This window comes from Scylla paramamosain, chromosome 16, assembly GCF_035594125.1.
Source record: "Scylla paramamosain isolate STU-SP2022 chromosome 16, ASM3559412v1, whole genome shotgun sequence".
In the NCBI taxonomy this organism is placed as follows: Eukaryota; Metazoa; Arthropoda; class Malacostraca; order Decapoda; family Portunidae; genus Scylla; species Scylla paramamosain.
This window is the reverse complement of record NC_087166.1, coordinates 9,257,501-9,275,199: the sequence shown is the minus strand read 5'-3', so window position 1 is coordinate 9,275,199 and position 17,699 is coordinate 9,257,501. Positions and strand designations below refer to the sequence as shown.

Here is a 17,699-nt window from a genome sequence, read left to right as displayed (position 1 = left end):
GAAAGTAATTTAGCCGTTTGGTTTCCCTAGAGAGAGAGAGAGAGAGAGAGAGAGAGAGAGAGAGAGAGAGAGAGAGAGAGAGAGAGAGAGAGAGAGAATGGGTAGTGGTAAAGTTAGGGTAAATAATGGGTGACTCTCTCTCTCTCTCTCTCTCTCTCTCTCTCTCTCTCTCTCTCTCTCTCTCTCTCTCTCTCTCTCTCTCTCTCTCTCTCTCTCTCTCTCTCTCTCAACGAGGAAATCATACGGTCAGTAAATGTGAGCTATTTTTAATCTGGCATCCTTGACACGTTCAATTTGGGCAATGATGTATACTCTCTCTCTCTCTCTCTCTCTCTCTCTCTCTCTCTCTCTCTCTCTCTCTCTCTCTCTCTCTCTCTCTCTCTCTCTCCACGGAACTTCTTAAATGGTGTGAGAGAGCGAGGTTTGAGGGAAATATCATATTCCACAGACCTTTCTCTCCTTCTTTACCTTCTTTCTCTCCCTCCCTTTGGTATACTTGCCACGGGCGAAGGCAGAGGAGGAGGAGGAGGAGGAGGAGCAGGAGGTAGGCGAGGATGTCTGAAAGGGAGAGGAGAAGGGAGAGAGAGAGAGACAAAAAGGAGGGAAAGGAGATGGAGCAGAAAAAGGAGAGGTGGGTGAGGATGTAAGGAAAAGGAGAGAAGGAGGGGGAAAAAAGGGATGGTGACTTAGGAAAGGAAGTAAAGATGAAAAAGGAAAAGGGAGGTGGAGCTAGGAACGTAAGGGAAGGAGAAACAAGTAGGAGAGAAAACGAGGAAGGGAGGAAATAAGAGAGAAGAAGAAGGGAAGGAAGGGAGAAAAGAAGAGAGAAGGAGGGAAGGAAGCTAGGGACATAAGAAAGAAGAGAAGAAATAGTACAGAAAAATATAAAAAAAGAGGGAAGATGAAAATGGAAGGGAGCTAAGAATGTAAGGAAAAGAGGGACATGAAAGGAAAGCAACATGAAAGAAGAGAGAAAAAGGGGAAAAAAAGAGGGAGCCAGGAGAAAAGAAGAGAGAGATTCAGAAAGGGAGAGAAAAACAAGAAGGATCCAGGAAGAGAGAGAAAAAGAAGAAGGATCCAGGAAGAGAGAGGAGAGGGAGAGGGAAGAAAAATGAATGATCCAGAAAGGGAGAAGAGAAAGAAGAGAAAGAGTGAGAGGAGGGAGAAGGAAGGAAAAATGAATGATCCAGGAAGGGAGAGAAGAAAGAAGGAAAAGGAGAGTGAGAAGAGGGAGAAGGAAGGAAAAGGAGAAGGGTCAAGGAGGGAGAAGACAGGGAGAGGGAAGAAAAGGGAGAAAGTCTTCGATATTCTGTTGACGAAGGCTCCTGATTTCAAGGCAGAAGGTTGGTCCCTCAAAGGAAAGTTTTCGGGTAATGCTGCCCAGACTGACCTGAGGGGCGCTGGACAGGACTACTGACGAGGGGACGCCGCCCTGGCCGCCCTTCTTCCTCCCTTCATCTGACCTTCCATCCTCCTCCTCTTCCTTGTCTTCCTGGTTCTCCTTTATGCTATATTCTTCTGTGTGTGTGTGTGTGTGTGTGTGTGTGTGTGTGTGTGTTTTGTTTTTTCATCTTCCTCACTTTTACATCCTCTCTCTCTCTCTCTCTCTCTCTCTCTCTCTCTCTCTCTCTCTCTCTCTCTCTCTCTCTCTCTCTCTCTCTCTCTCTCTCTCTCTCTCTCGCTATTCTTTTATTTTTCATTTTCTTTCTGCCTGTCTTTTATCTTTCCCTTATTGTTTTGTTGCCTTTTTTCCCTCTCCCTTCCTTCTCTGCTTTGTTCTTCTTCATTAATTTTCCCCCTCTCAATTGATTTGTTTCTTAATTTTCTGTTACTCTTTTTCTTTCTTCCTTCTACTCGTATATTTTCTCAAGTAAATCTTTCCTTCCTCCTCAGTTTTTCCTTCTCCCTCTCCTCCACTTTGGTTCCGTGTCTCTCCTTCCTTTTACGCGACCAGTCCTTGGTAATCCTTCACTGTCCTTTCTCTGTCCTTCATACACCCCTGCTCCTCCTCCTCCTCCTCCTCCTCCTCCTCCTGGACCACCTACCTCGAAACCAATCTCCACTCTCCTCACTCCTAACCACACACAACTCTCTCTCTCTCTCTCTCTCTCTCTCTCTCTCTCTCTCTCTCTCTCTCTCTCTCTCTCTCTCTCTCTCTCTCTCTCTCTCTCCTTCCACCATGTTTTTTTTTCGTTTTTTTTTTCCCAAGCCAACATGTACATCTACCACCACCACCACCACCACTGCACACCTACTTAGGCCACACTTACACCTGGCCTTAAGTACTGAGGAGTCTCTCTCTCTCTCTCTCTCTCTCTCTCTCTCTCTCTCTCTCTCTCTCTCTCTCTCTCTCTCTCTCTCTCTCTCTCTCTCTCTCTCTCTCTCTCCTATCTATCTATCTATCTATTTATCTGTCCATTTATCTATCTTTATATTTCTTCCTCTCTTTCACACACACACACACACACACACACACACACACACACACACACACACACACACACACACACACACACACGAGGAGGGTTAGGTCATGGAAAACTGTAAGGGTGAAAATACTTAAGATTCCACAGAAATACCAGCCGTGCGACCTAATCCCCCTCTCCCTCTCTCTCTCTCTCTCTCTCTCTCTCTCTCTCTCTCTCTCTCTCTCTCTCTCTCTCTCTCTCTCTCTCTCTCTCTCGTCTCTTTAAGGTAGTCGATATTGGAATTTCTTGCATTACCTGAAGAGTTTCGGTCGAGTGGAGGGATTTCCGAGATGGAGGGAAGGAGGGAGGGGTAGAGAGAGGGATGGAGGGAAGGGTGAGTGAGGTGAGGAGGAAACAGGACTTCTACGTGGGAGGAAAGGAAACTGGTGGTTGTAGGAAGGAAGGAAGGTGCAGAGAGAGAGAGAGAGAGAGAGAGAGAGAGAGAGAGAGAGAGAGAGAGAGAGAGAGAGAGAGAGAGAGAGAGAGAGAGACGTGCCTGAAATATATAAGAGAGTAGGAAAGAAAATGATAGAGAGAGAGAGAGAGAGAGAGAGAGAGAGAGAGAGAGAGAGAGAGAGAGAGAGAGAGAGAGAGAGAGAGAGAGAGAGAGAGAGAATGTGGAGGATATTATTATTATTATTACTATTGTATTATTTTTATTATTTTTTTAGCTACTATTATTATCAACATCATCAGTGCCAGGTCACCTTTGGCGTCACTGTGGCACCACTATCAAGGGTGCCAGTGCCTTTGTCCTTGCTGACCTTTATCTTGCTGACACTGCCAACCGGAGGACCTGCTGCCCCTTCCCCCTTCCCCCTGCTGACTCTGCTGCTAACATTCCTCACCCCTGTTCGTAGTACCTTCCACTCCTTTCCTGGCACTCCTAACCCCTGCTGATCTAAAACCCTGATCACTTACTAATCCCTTTGTCCCTATCACCTCTAACCCTTCTCCCTGCCTGTCATGTCATGCTCGTCCGCTTCACCTTGTCAACACACCACTGCACCTTGAAAACAGTCACTTGTCCTTCTAATTATCTCCTCACCCTTCACCTTGGCACGCCTCACCTTTGGCTTCGTTCTGGCACCTGGTAACAAGATACAAGGGTGTGGCACTATCTGTGTGTGTGTGTGTGTGTGTGTGTGTGTGTGTGTGTGTGTGTGTGTGGGTGTGTGTGCGTGCGAGGGGGTCTGCGTCAGCACCTTCGTCTGTACCAGCTGTGGCCCCGGGCACTTACCAGCTGGCGGCACCCTGTTGGCACTCTGGCACTGCCCCAGCCAAGTGTCACTGGGGAGAATGTGAAGGCTAAGAAGAAAGTGCCGTCATCACCACAAACAATAATATCATCATCACCATCATCATCACTACAATCACTAACATCAAAGCATTCATTATCACCACCACCAACACGATCATAATCACCAAAGCCATTCATATCACCACCACTCACACCACCACCGCACCACCACCACTATCATCACCATCCCGTCTTTCACTATCACCCATTCACTGCAAGACTACACGGGCTAAATATAACCAGTAAAGGGATGCGCTAACGTAATCTAATCTCTTAATGGCTCCCAGAATAAGGTGCTGTTGGCTATTTATAACGCTGGTGCCGATTCTTTCTTCTAAGTCAGGCGAGGGATCTTGGCTGGCAGGGACACGAGGGGACGGCTGGCGCTGGCTGGCACTGGGCACGGGCACGGTGGCACTGTAGGCGTAACGGGAGTGTAACTATCTTCCAATTGTCCTCTGGCACGCGCTGGAATTGGCGTCTTCCTTCGCTACCTGTGCCTGTGCCGTCTTTTCCTCCTCCTCCTCCTCCTTCTGTGTATCTGACGAAGGCGCTGAAGGAGGAGGAGTAAGAGGAAGAGGAAGGAAGGGATGATTATGTATGAAACTGAATTTTTTTTTTTTTTGTATATTAAAATTATTCATATATATTTTTGGGGTTTTACGTAACTGTATGCAATCTTTTTCACTTTCTTCCTTACTTTTCTCTCTCTCTTCCTCCCTTTCTGTCTTTCCCATTCTCCCTTTCCTTCCCCCACACTCTCTCTCCTTTCTCCACTTCCTCTTCCTTCGGTAAACTCGTCTCTAAGACAACACCTTTCCAAAGCAGATGTTTACTAGGTAGGTAGGCAGGTGAAGTACACACACACACACACACACACACACACACACACACACACACACACACACACACACACACACACACACACACACACACACACACACACACACACACACACACACACACACACACACACTTGCATATCAAACAACATTATTATTTATTATCTTTCACTGCACTGAGGCGGAGAGAGAGAGAGAGAGAGAGAGAGAGAGAGAGAGAGAGAGAGAGAGAGAGAGAGAGAGAGTACATAAACCAAGGAAATTTTACGTCAGGAATTTTAAGGAGAAATGCACACAAAATTCTATGTGAGGGGAAACTGGGAGGGAAGGGTGAGGGACAGGTGATGGGGGATTAGTGAAGTGAGTGAGGGGAGGCGCAGGGTGAACAGGGATAGTGATGGGGCAGGGTGATGAAGCATGATGAGTGTGCAGAGAGGAGAGGGAAAACATATAAAAAGTGTTTGTAATGACGAGACGGGAGAGTGAGGAGGGGGAGAGGGGAATCACAGGAGGGAGGAAAATATGGACACTAGAGAGAGAGAGAGAGAGAGAGAGAGAGAGAGAGAGAGAGAGAGAGATGAGGGGAGAAGAGAACAATGTGAATGTTTAAAAGTGGATAAGCATTCTATTTACACCACCTCTTTCTGACCTCCTCCTCCTCCTCCTCCTCCTCCTCCTCCTCCTCCTGGCCACCTGTCCTAGCTAGTGTTGCCAACTGGGGAGGTAACACAGTGATCCCAAGCCGAGTATTCTTAGGTCCTGGCATGGAGAGCAGCGGTGGAGGGCTGCCAAGGGGCGTCTTCGGGGCCTTCGTCAGCCAGGGAGCCGCGGCCAAACGACCATCCCGGGGCAAAAACATGGCAGGGTAATTGGCAGGGTGTGGAACTACTTGGCTGGGGGAGAGAGAGAGAGAGAGAGAGAGAGAGAGAGAGAGAGAGAGAGAGAGAGAGAGAGAGAGAGAGAGAGAGAGAGGGGGGAGGGGCGTGGTTTAGCGGGTTGAGTACCTACGTGATCTGGCACTAAGAGGACAAGGGTTTTTCTTTCTTTTCTATTTATTTATTTATTCTTGTTCCTTTTTTTCCTTTTTTTCCTTTTTTCCTTTTTTTTCTTTTTTTTTTTGGTGGGGTTATTTTTCTTTTGTTTCGTTCAGTCATCTTCATCGTCATCGTATTCATCATCATCATCATCATCATCATCATCATCATCATCATCATCATCATCATCATCATCTTCTTCTTCTTCTTCTTCTTCTTCTTCTTCTTCTTCTTCTTCTTCTTCTTCTTCTTCTTCTTCTTCTTCTTCTTCTTCTTCTTCTTCTTCTTCTTCTTCTTCTTCTTCTTCTTCTTCTTCTTCTTCTTCTTCTTCTTCTTCTTCTTCTTCTTCTTCTTCTTCTTCTTCTTCTTCTTCTTCTTCTTCTTCTTCTTCTTCTTCTTCTTCTTCTTCTTCTTCTTTGTCATCGTCATCACCCTTTTTGCCGTCGTCGTCCTTATCGTTATCGTCCTCCTCCTCCTCCTCCTCCTCCTCCTCCTCCTCCTCCTCCTCCTCCTCCTCCTCCTCCTCCTCCTCCTCCTCCTCCTCCCCCCAATACCCTCTTCTATTACTCCTCCTTTTACTCCTCTTCCTCGTGCTACTCTTCCTTCTCTTATTGCTGTCCATATTTCTCCTCTTAAATGGCCTTTATCTACTTCTCTTCTTCCACTCCTCTTCTTCCAACTCTCTTCTTCCACCTCTCTTCTTCCTTCTCCTCTTCCTCTCACACCACATAACGTCTCTTACTTTGGTGAAATAGTGTAGTTTATCAGAAGTACTCTCCTTAGGGCCAACAAGTCTGCTGCGTTTTTTTTTTCTTTTTTCCTTCGTCTTCCTTTATGTTCACGTATTCTGTCTCTCCTAATTTTTTTTTTGCTTGATTTTTATTTTTGTCCTTGTTCTTCATATTTCTTTTCGATTTTTTTTTCTTTTTTCACTTCCCAGCTTTTCTCAACCTCCTTCCTCCCATTTTTCCTTTTTCCCTCTCTTCTTCCTTTTCATCGCTTCTTCTTCTCCCTTCTTTGTTATTTAGGCTATTTGGAGACCTGTAAAAACCGTAGATGACCTTTACAAATCTTATGAAAGAGAGAGAGAGAGAGAGAGAGAGAGAGAGAGAGAGAGAGAGAGAGAGAGAGAGAGAGAGAGAGAGAGAGAGGTTGTGTAAAAGAAAAAAGTAGATGAAAGGAAAAAAACGAGAGAGAGAGAGAGAGAGAGAGAGAGAGAGAGAGAGAGAGAGAGAGAGAGAGAGAGAGAGAGAGAGAGAGAGACGTAATAAAGATATAAAATCTATTAAAGGATAAAAGACAGACATAAAGAGAGAGCGAAGAAAAGAAGGTTAAAAAAGAAAGAAATGGAATGAAAGAGAAAAGGGAAATAAGAAGAAAAGTTAAAAAAAAAGGAGAGAACGAATGTAAAAAGTGCATAGAAATAAAAAAAAGCGAAACAGCAGAATGGACGTAAAAAAAATAAGAAAAGAAAGAAGAAATAAGAACAACAAAGTAAAACTGATAAAAAAGAATATATGGAAAGGTAGTGAAAGGGATGAAGAAAAGAAAACATAGGAAATAAGGAAGATGAAAAAGAAGGGGAGAGGGAAGGAAGGAAGAAAAGAGGAGGAGAACGAAAAAAAGGCAAAGAGAAAGACGAAGAAGAGAAAGAAGAGGAAGAGAAAGGAGGAAGGGAAAGACTAAGAATAAGAGAAGGAAGAGGTTAAAATAGGATTAAAAATGGAGAAAAAAAGAATGGAGAAATGAAAAAAAGTGAAAGAAAAAAACAAATAAAAGAAGGAAGAGGAGAAAGACAGAGTAAGGGAAACGAGGACACTAGATGGAGAGAAGACAAAGGAAAAAAGAATGAGTGAAAGACGGAGAAGAGAAGAAAATAAAGAAAAAAAGAAAAAAGACGTAGAAGAGAAGGAAGAAGAGAAAGAAGGAGTGAAGGAAAGGAGGGCAAGGCGTGGATGTTGGTTATGTCTTTCAAACGAATATGTAAACAAGGTATTTTAGTCATAAAGTGACCATGAGGGGAGGAGAAGATGAGGGGAGGCGAGAGTGAGAGGAAGGTGAGAGGAGACGAGAAAGGAAGGGGAAAAAGAGAGCTTGAAAAGGGGGAAATATGAGGGAGACGATAATAAAGCAAGAAAATGAGGGATTTAGACAGAGATATGAATGAAAATGAGAGAAGAAATTAATGAAGAGCAATGAGAAAAGGGAAAGATGGTGAAGAAATTAAAATAAAGAGAGAAGATAAAGGGGGAGATGATAAGAAGGGGAATAAGATTATATAGAATGATTTAAGAGGATTTCAGATTAAGATAAGATAGTGAGAAGAAAAGTAACGATAAGAGAAGTCATTGAGTGAGTGAGAGAGTGAGTAAAGAGAAGAGGTGAGAGAGGGTAAGAATTAAAGGAGAGGAGATAAAGAGTGTATGGAGAAGTAAGAGAAGGGTGAGGGAAGGGGAGGAGAGAATGCAGAGTGTGAATGAGAGAGAGAGAGAGAGAGAGAGAGAGAGAGAGAGAGAGAGAGAGAGAGAGAGAGAGAGAGAGAGAGAGAGAGAGAGATTTACTCTTATCATTCAACTTTTATTATACTTTCAAAAATACTCTCTCTCTCTCTCTCTCTCTCTCTCTCTCTCTCTCTCTCTCTCTCTCTCTCTCTCTCTCTCTCTCTCTCTCTCTCTCTCTCTCTCTCTCTCTCCTCGTTACTTAGTCAGCACTTCCCAGGAGAGTAATTACTGTCACTTTCCTGTGTGTGTGTGTGTGTGTGTGTGTGTGTGTGTGTGTGTGTGTGTGTGTGTGTGTGTGTGTTCAAAGTCACGGATGCAAGAGTGTGCGAGGCAAGAAAGAAAAAGTAAAAGAAGGAACTCACTGAAGGAAAACAAAAAGAAAAAAAAAGAAGAAAAGATTGGTAGGAGGAAGGAAAGAAAATAAAAGGAGGTCAATGGAGGAAATAAAAGGAGAAGCTCATGATGGAAAGAAAGTAGGAGAAAAAAATGAGAATATACTGAGTTGTTGTAGTGGAAAGGTTAGAATTTGAGATTTGAGGATTTCGAGGAGAAGGAAGAAGTAGAGGGAAAAGAAGGAAAAAAGAGAAAGTTGAGGAGGATGAGGAGGAGGAGGAGGAGGGAAAGGTAGATGATAAGGAGATGGGATAAGAAGGGGTGGGGAAAGAGAAAAAAAGAGAGATATAGGAACAGAGAACGACAAAACAAATTACATACAAAAAGACACAAGAGATACAGATAAAGAAAGAAAGAGAGAAAAAGAGAGATGAACAAAGAGAGATAAAAAGGAAAAACTGAAACCAAACACATAAACAAAGATAACTAATAGACGAAATAAAGAAGGAAAAGAGAAGAAATTATGATAAAATAAGAAAATTGTAATGCGGTAAGATAAAACATATTCTTAATTGCAAAATGATGAGGTTGATGAAGACTAATAAGGAGAAGGAGGAGGAGGAGAAGGAGGAGGAGGAGGAGGAGGAGGAGGAGGAGAAGAAGAAGGAGGAAGAGGAGGGAGGAGGAGGAGGAGGAGGTGACAGGTAAGGCGTTAAAATACCTGTTAATTAGGCGAGCATCTCTTGAGCATCAGGTGAAACATATTAACCCTTTGAATGTCACTTGGTACACCTTTCCCTAATTACCAATTACTCTGGCACATCTTTACTTGTTCTACAGCCACATCCAGTCTTTGAACTGTGAAGAAACAATCTATTTTTTTTCTTTCATCGTTAACTTTCTTGTAGATGCTTATAAAGACTTCACGCATTGCTTCTGGTATTGCTAATTGTTTCGTGTCGCAGTGAAAGGGTTAAAGAGAAGGTGACAGAGAGATGTGACAGGTTAATTAATCAGTATTTCTCTCTTCCATTCATTCCGGTGAATAACAAATCTCTCTCTCTCTCTCTCTCTCTCTCTCTCTCTCTCTCTCTCTCTCTCTCTCTCTCTCTCTCTCTCTCTCTCTCTCTCTCTCTCTCTCTCTCTCTCTCTCTCTCTTTCGCTCTGGTTTGTCGGCTTGTTTTATATTCTTTATTTTATTTTTTTTTTCTCTCTCTCTGTTTCTGTTTATTTCTGTTCACAGTCAGGATGAGGAAGTCGTGTCTTTGGCGTAAATTAATTATTCGAGCTGAAAATAAAAGAGCATTGCTTCATGAGGACATTACCCCTTGTGTGTGTGTGTGTGTGTGTGTGTGTGTGTGTGTGTGTGTGTGTGTGTGTGTGTGTGACATAGTTTTGAGTTAGGTTAGAATTCATGAGACAGTCTTACTACTAATAATAACTATGATGATAAGTGACAATAATAATAATAATGATAATAATAGTAATAATGATGATAATAATAATAATAATAATAATAATAATAATAATAATAATAATAATAATAATAATAATAATAATGGTGATAATGAAAATGATAATGGCAAATGCTTTCCTTCCCAGAATATGATAATGAGTGTAATATTTTTGAGGGCTGAACTATTTCATTCATTTATTTATGGAAGTAACGATGATGATGATAAGGGTAATAATAATAATAATAATAATAATAATAATAATAATAATAATAATAATAATGATAATAATAATAATAATAACAACGTCAACAACAATAACAACAACATGAATAGCACCTAAAAAATTATCACCAGAGAGAGAGAGAGAGAGAGAGAGAGAGAGAGAGAGAGAGAGAGAGAGAGAGAGAGAGAGAGAGATGGCACTGTGCCGCGGTATTCTGGCACCGGTCACCTTTTGGCACCGATCATCCTTCAGGGGGTCTCGTGCACCTTGCTGTGAGGAGAGAGAGAGGGAGAGGGGAAAGAGGAGAGGGGGCAGACACAGGTAGGGAGAGAAGAAAGAGGAGGAGGAGGTGGAGGGAGATAGAGGCAGGTGAGGAGGAGAAAGACGTTCGGAAAGGGGGAAGGGGAAGGGGAGGAGGGAGAGTGCATCCCATTTCTCTCACTTCTCCCTCCTCTCTCCCCCCTCCTCCCGCCCCCTCTATAAAGTAAAAGTGTCAGATGCTCTCTGGCCGCGCCCTCCCAACGCCCTGCCGCCCCCCGCACGTATCTTTAGCCCAGCCCGCGCCGCCCACCCACGCCCAACACGTGGCCTGCCCCGCCCGCCTTTATTTTAGATGCCACACTCCCGTCGTCCTCTCTTCCTCGCCCTCCATCCCGCGTGTGCCTGCCTGCCTGCCTCCTGCGCCTCCTCCTACGCCTCCTCTTGCGTCTCCTCCTGCGTCTCCTTGCTCCTGTGCGCTTGTTTTCTCCTCCTTTTCTTCTTCTTCCTCATCGTCCTCTCTCTTCATCTTTATCCTATTCTGCTTTTTTAATTCGCTTTTTTTCTCCTCGTCTTATTCTTTGTCTTTTTTTTCATGTCTCTCTTCCTCTTCCTCCTCCTCCTAACAAAGTAGAATAGTTACCCAAACAGCCTAGTAAGGACCTCAAGATCTGCTGCTGTTTGGTCTTCCTTTAGTTTATTCCTTTGCGCATTCCTCCTCTTCCTCCTCCTCCATTCTAATCTTTCCTTCCTCACTTCCTTCCTCCTCGTTTTCTTAGTCCTGACCATCCTTCATACCTTTCTATTCCTCCTCCTCTCCTTCTCCAGGTGTGATCGGCAGGTAAGCCCCACAACAAGAGGTTACCTGAGTTGCTTTCCAGGTAAGAGGGCAGGTGCTCGGAAATTAAGGATGAATACCTTCCGTGTTCTCCTCACCTTTCTCATCCTTTGGACCTCCATTTATCTTACTCCCTCCATGTAGTGTTTTTCCTCTCTCCCTCCTTCCCTCCCTCTCTTCTCCGTTTCTCCGTCCGTTCCATTGATTTCCCCTCATCATGGAAACTCTAGTGACATTTCCAGTTAAAAAAATAAAATTACTGGTAAGAGAGAGAGAGAGAGAGAGAGAGAGAGAGAGAGAGAGAGAGAGAGAGAGAGAGAGAGAGAGAGAGAGAGAGAGAGAGATGTATATATCAGCTTACAAGTCTAATAAAGTCGCAGGTAATGAGAGAAGCACCTCATTAGCACACCTGAGTCTCCGTAAGCTTCATGTACCTGCTTCCTCGTGACCTTGGATGCTTGAATGGTGACCTTGAAGCGAGGGGAAAGCGGCGGCGTGACGACGGAAGAAGGGAAAGGAGAAGGAGAGTTAGAGAAGATGAGAGGTGAGATATGAGGGTGGAGAAGGGATGAGAGGAAGAAGAAGAGTAGGATTTGAGATCGTAGAAGAGAAAGGGAGGATGAAAGAGGGGAAAGGAGGAGAGGAGTTAGAGCAGGTGAGAAAAGAGACAGGGAGAAGGAAAAGGGAAAAGGGAGATGGAGAAGAAGAGGAGTGAGAGGTCGTACAAGAAGAGAAAGAGAGGAGGAAAGAGAGGAAACGAAAAGGAGGAGAGAGGAAAAGAGGAAAATAGTTAAAGAAAATGAGAAACAAAGTAGGGAGGAGGAAAAGGGAAGAGGGGAAAGAGGAGAAGGCTCAGAAGACGTGGGAGACGAGATGTGGGGGAGGGAAACTGACGAGGGGGAAGAGGAGAGAAAGGTTAGAGGTCGTGGCAGAGGAGAAAGAGAGAAGGAAAATGCAGAGATAGATTTTGATAAAGAAAGAGAGCGGAAAATGAGATGATAATTAAAGGAAAGAGAAGGATGAGGAAGGAAAAGAATATGAGGGGAAAGAGTGTGATGAAAAGCGAGGGAAAAAGGTATGAGGGAAAATTATGAAACGAAACTAGAGGGAAAATAATCAGTAGGGAATAAAATGAGAAGAAAGAAAATAAAAGCAAAAAAAAAGAATCAGAGAGAGAGAGAGAGAGAGAGAGAGAGAGAGAGAGAGAGAGAGAGAGAGAGAGAGAGAGAGAGAGAGAGAGAACAGGTGAGAATAGGCGGAGGAAGAGGAGGAAGAAAAAGAAGAAAGAAATAGCCAAAATATTAAAGAAAGACAAGAAAACGTAAATAAAAGAATGTAACAAGAAGAAGAAGCAGGAAGGAGAGGAAGAAGAAGAGGAAGAGGAGAGAAAGAATGTGACATGAGGGTGACAAGATGAGAAAAGGTGAGGGAGGTAATGGAAGAATAAAGCAAAGGAGATGAAGAAGAGGAAGAGGAACCGAGGGAACGAAGTGTGTATAAATGAAAGGGACAGTTATGGAGGAGATAGGAATAGAGAAGAGGAGGAGGAGGAGGAGAAGGAGGAGGAGGAATACAAAGGAATACAAAGGAAAGCCAAACAGCAACAGAACTTTTGGTCCTTGCAAGGCTGTTTGGTAACTACTTCTAACTAGCTACAGGGAAGAGAGACAGGGAGGAGGAGGAGGAGGAGGAGGAGGAAAGGTGTTCAGAATAGGACTGTTAGGCTAAAGGGAAGCTTATTAATGAACTTACCTGCTTAATAGTCAGCGGTGTCCTTGAGATCATTATTATTAGATGTCTAAGACTTGAAGGAGGAGGAGGAGGAGGAGGAGGAGGAGGAGGAGGAAGAGGAGGTCGAGTGCTAGGTGTGGTCTCATAGGCAGGTGATAGAGTGCTGTGCCAGAGAGAGAGAGAGAAAGAGAGAGAGCAGAAGAATGTGGAGATCCTGTTTACACTTTGTCGTAAAAATAGCAGGATATCAGAGCTGTCTTTATGTGTGTACGTGTGTGTGTGTGTGTGTGTGTGTGTGTGTGTGTGTGTGTGTGTGTGTGTGTGTGTGTGTGTGTGTGTGTGTGTGTGTGTGTGTGTGTGTGTGTGTGTCGCTCACCTGGGCTTCTAAAAATGTCAAATTGTTTATGTAATTCTTCTGCAATGACTAATCTGGCTTTTCTCCATGTTTTGTGTCGTAGGTGTGTGTGTGTGTGTGTGTGTGTGTGTGTGTGTGTGTGTGTGTGTGTGTGTGTGTGTGTGTGTGTGTGTGTGTGTGTGTGTGTGTAGCATCGCAAACGCATCACTTGTTTTTCTCCTTCGTTCTTACTTGTCATGCACCTCATATATATTTTTTTTTTTTTTTTTTTTTTCACTGTTTGCTGTACTCATGTCCTCCTCCTCCTCCTCCAGTAGTGGGGAGGCATGTCACTTCGTCATCGTCATCAGCTGCATAAAGATAAGAAGATATCTGCTTCATCACTCCTCCTCCTCCTCCTCCTCCTCCTCCTCCTCCTCATATATTTGGTCTTGTTGCCTAACAAGTGGTTGTTATTATTGTATCTCGACACACACACACACACACACACACACACACACACACACACACACACACACACACACACACACACACACACACACACACACACACACACACACACACACACACACACACACACACACATTTCCTTTTTACCTTTTTATGGTCCCGCTATCTTTCTCCTCCTCCTCCTCCACACACACACACACACACACACACACACACACACACACACACACACACACACACACACACACACACACACACACGTAAGTTAAGCAAAATATAGGTTGATAGTGAAGGTCATAACGTTAATTTGTTTCCACAGGTGTTACAGAATTATTATTAATTATGTATATTATCGCTTCCTACCTGCTAGTGTGTGTGTGTGTGTGTGTGTGTGTGTGTGTGTGTGTGTGTGTGTGTGTGTGTGTGTGTGTGTGTGTGTGTGTGTGTGTGTGTGGCAAACAGGGAAAACCACCAACAAGGAAAAAAACGAAAGGAAATGATAATAATTCAATGTGAGGTTTGCTGGAAAAAGGACTGAGTCATTGTTCTTTTTGTTGTTTTTGTTTTTGTTTTTGTTGTTGTTACAGACGTTGTTACTGTTATTATATTTTTCTTTTGCTCTTGTTCTTTTTTCTTGTTTTTGTTGCTCTGATTATTTTTGTTCTTGTTCTTTTCTTCTTGTCCTTATATGTTATTATTATTATTATTATTATTATTATTATTATTATTATTATTATTATTATTATTATTATTATTAATATAACTATACTACTACTACTACTACTACTACTACTATCAATACTACTACTATCACCACCATAACCACCATTATCCCTATTTCAACTACCTATTGAACTACTCAATAGCAAAGAAAACAGATTTCCATAGTAGTAACACCAGCAGCAGTAACAGCAGCAGCAGTAGCAGTAGTAGTAGTAGTAGTATGGACTAGTGGTGGTGGTAGTGGTGGTTGTGCCTCTGCAAGTGACGTGTTGTGAGGTATCGATATGTGTGTCACGCAACGCCATTCATTCATTATTTATCAGTCACAAGAAAATTACGTGTGTGTGTGTGTGCGTGTGTGTGTGTGTGTGTGTGTGTGTGTGTGTGTGTGTGTGTGTGTGTACAAAATGAAATCAGTCAAGTGAGCAAACAAAACAGCGAAGCGAAAACTAGAAAACTTGAAAGAGAAGTAGTACAAAGAAGAGGAGAAAGAGGAGGAGGAGGAGGAGGAGTGGGGAAGAAGGAATGAGAGAGGTGGGGGGCTCTCTTTGGCGTGCAGCTTGTCATCAATACAAATTATTAATGTGTCTTGTCACGAAAATCCACACGTGCCTCTAGTGGTCTGTGTGAGGAGAAGAAAGAAGAAGAAGAAGAAGATGATGATGAAGATGAAGAAGAAGAAAAAAAGAAGAAAAAGATGATGATGATGATGATGATGATGATGATGATGATGATGATGATGATGAATGGGAGGTAGGATGGAAAGGAAAGAATGAAAGTAAAATTGTGAAGAATATATGAAAGTCAAGACAGAAAGGAATGAAGTGAAAATAAAGCAAGATAGAAAAGAATAAACATAAAACAGGAATGATAACTAAGTGGAGTAAAAAAAAAACGAGAAATACAAGAATAATACAAAAAAATAATCAAACCAAAAATTCAAACAAAGAACAAAGGAAAATAACACAGATCCAGATTAAGGGTGAAAAAAAAACGAAACAGGAAAGAATACAAAGGAAAAACAATAACAGGAAGTACAGGAGATTAGAGATAAGTGACCGAGTGGCAACATAGAGTAAAAATAATGAATCCATAGTAATGATACTTCCCTCTCCCTCTCCCCTCTCACTTCTCACTCGGCCTCTCCCATCTGTCCCTGTTATTAATACTTGTGCAGGTGTGCGTGTGTGTGCGTGTGTGTGTGTGAGTGTGTGTGTGTGTGTGTGTGTGTGTGTGTGTGTGTGTGTGTGTGTATGGTTTCTGTGGTGGTGGTGGTGGTGAAGGTGATGATATGGCTTCTTTTCTTCTGCTCAGCCACCACCACCACCACCACTGCCCAAACAGAGAGAGAGAGAGGGAGTGAGTAATGTTTCTTTTCCTGCAGGTACAGTCACCAAGTAGCAATTCGGGTCAGCAGCGTCAGCAGTTCCGAGGGTGAGTAGTTCTGGGAAAGCAAAGTGTTGTTGACTTTTGCAAGGAAGAGAGATGAAGGAAATTATCTTTTATTTCGTTAATTTTACCGCTGATTTTCTGTTTTTTTTTTATGGGAAACTTATATATATTTTTTTACTACTATTCTTCTTCCTCCTCCTCTTCCTCCACTTAACACTACTACTACTACTACTACTACTACTACTACTACTACTACTACTACTACTACTACTACTACTACTACTACTACTACTACTACTACTACTACCACCACAACCACAAGTTCATGAAGAAAAAGAAAGATAAGACAATAAATTTTCAAAAACCCGTCTTACATTTGTTATCAGTGAAAATGTTGTCACTTTCTGTTAACAAGTGGTAGAACTGTACTGTACAGGTGGAATTCTATAGTATTTGAGGCCTTCCATCGCCCTTAGCTCCCTCCGTGAATCATTGATGTATTGAAGAATGTATTACTGTATTCATTTCATTTTCCCTTCATCAGCAATGCCATTTCGTCTTCCTTTTACCTCCTTGTATTGTAAACTTTCTCTTCTTCTCCTCCTCTTTCTCTTTCTAAGTTACCAAGATCTTCATAATTTTCTCTTGCTTTCTTTTTTTTCTCTTTCTGCTTGTTTCTCCTCTTATTCAACTCTCACTATTCTCCCTTCCTCCTTCTCAGTTTCTTTTATTATCTTTTTTCAACTCTCTCTCTCTCTCTCTCTCTCTCTCTCTCTCTCTCTCTCTCTCTCTCTCTCTCTCTCTCTCTCTCTCTCTCTCTCTCTCTCTCATCATCTATTCCTCCATACCAGCTTCCTCTTCCGCTGATGATCTCCTCCTCCTCCTCCTCCTCCTCCTCCTCCTCCTCCTCCTCCTCCTCCTCCTCCTCCTCCTCCTCCTCCTCCTCCTCCTCCTTGTTTCCCATGTCACCATATACAACATAATTTTTCCCTCCTTTTCTTTTCCTCCTCCTCCTCCTCCTTCTCCTCCTCCTCTTCCTCTTCCCCCCTGTAACCAGCACCAGCACCACCACAACCACTAACATCGTTGCCTCGTTATAATCAGCTTCGATATTACATCTTTAACTCTCCCTGCCCCTCTCCCTCTCGCTCTCTCTCTGTCTCCCTCTCTCTCTCTCCCTTTCCCTCTTCCTCGACTTTACCCTCATCTCTCTCTCTCTCTCTCTCTCTCTCTCTCTCTCTCTCTCTCTCTCTCTCTCTCTCTCTCTCTCTCACTGTGACCTGCCTCAACTAGCGCCATCTAGTGTCGCTGTCTTTCCTCTCACTCTTATATCACCCTATTTCTCTTTCCGACCTATTTCTCCTCTTCCTCCTCCTCCTCCTCCTCCTCCTCCTCCTCCTCCTCCTCCTCCTCCTCCTCCTCCTCCTCCTCCTCCTCCTCCTCCACTGCATCCAAGTCTTCCTATTTTTACGGAGTTATAATTTTGCCTGCTATCCCCCCCCTCTCTCTCTCTCTCTCTCTCTCTCTCTCTCTCTCTCTCTCTCTCTCTCTCTCTCTCTCTCTCTCTCTCTCTCTCTCAACGTTTCTGAGTTGTCGACTTGTTTAAGTCTAAATTGACGACTTGAGAGAGAGAGAGAGAGAGAGAGAGAGAGAGAGAGAGAGAGAGAGAGAGAGAGAGAGAGAGAGAGAGAGAATGATATTTTGATTCACTTCCACCATCACCATTTAAATCGACAACAACAACAATAACAACAACAACAACAACAACAACAACAACTACTACTACTACTACTA

General features: G+C 43.2%; 1 protein-coding gene across 1 annotated transcript in view; it reads left to right on the top strand.

Moving 5' to 3' along the window:
- The first annotated feature begins 15,864 nt into the window (after positions 1–15,864).
- LOC135107970 (SH3 and multiple ankyrin repeat domains protein 1-like) overlaps positions 15,865–17,699 on the top strand; it is a 51,141-nt gene continuing 49,306 nt past the window's right edge. Inside the window, exon 1 of the mRNA XM_064018466.1 lies at positions 15,865–15,947. Within this exon, the coding sequence (XP_063874536.1) occupies positions 15,880–15,947 (68 nt within the window). The 5' untranslated portion in view covers positions 15,865–15,879. The remainder of the gene's footprint in view (positions 15,948–17,699) is intronic.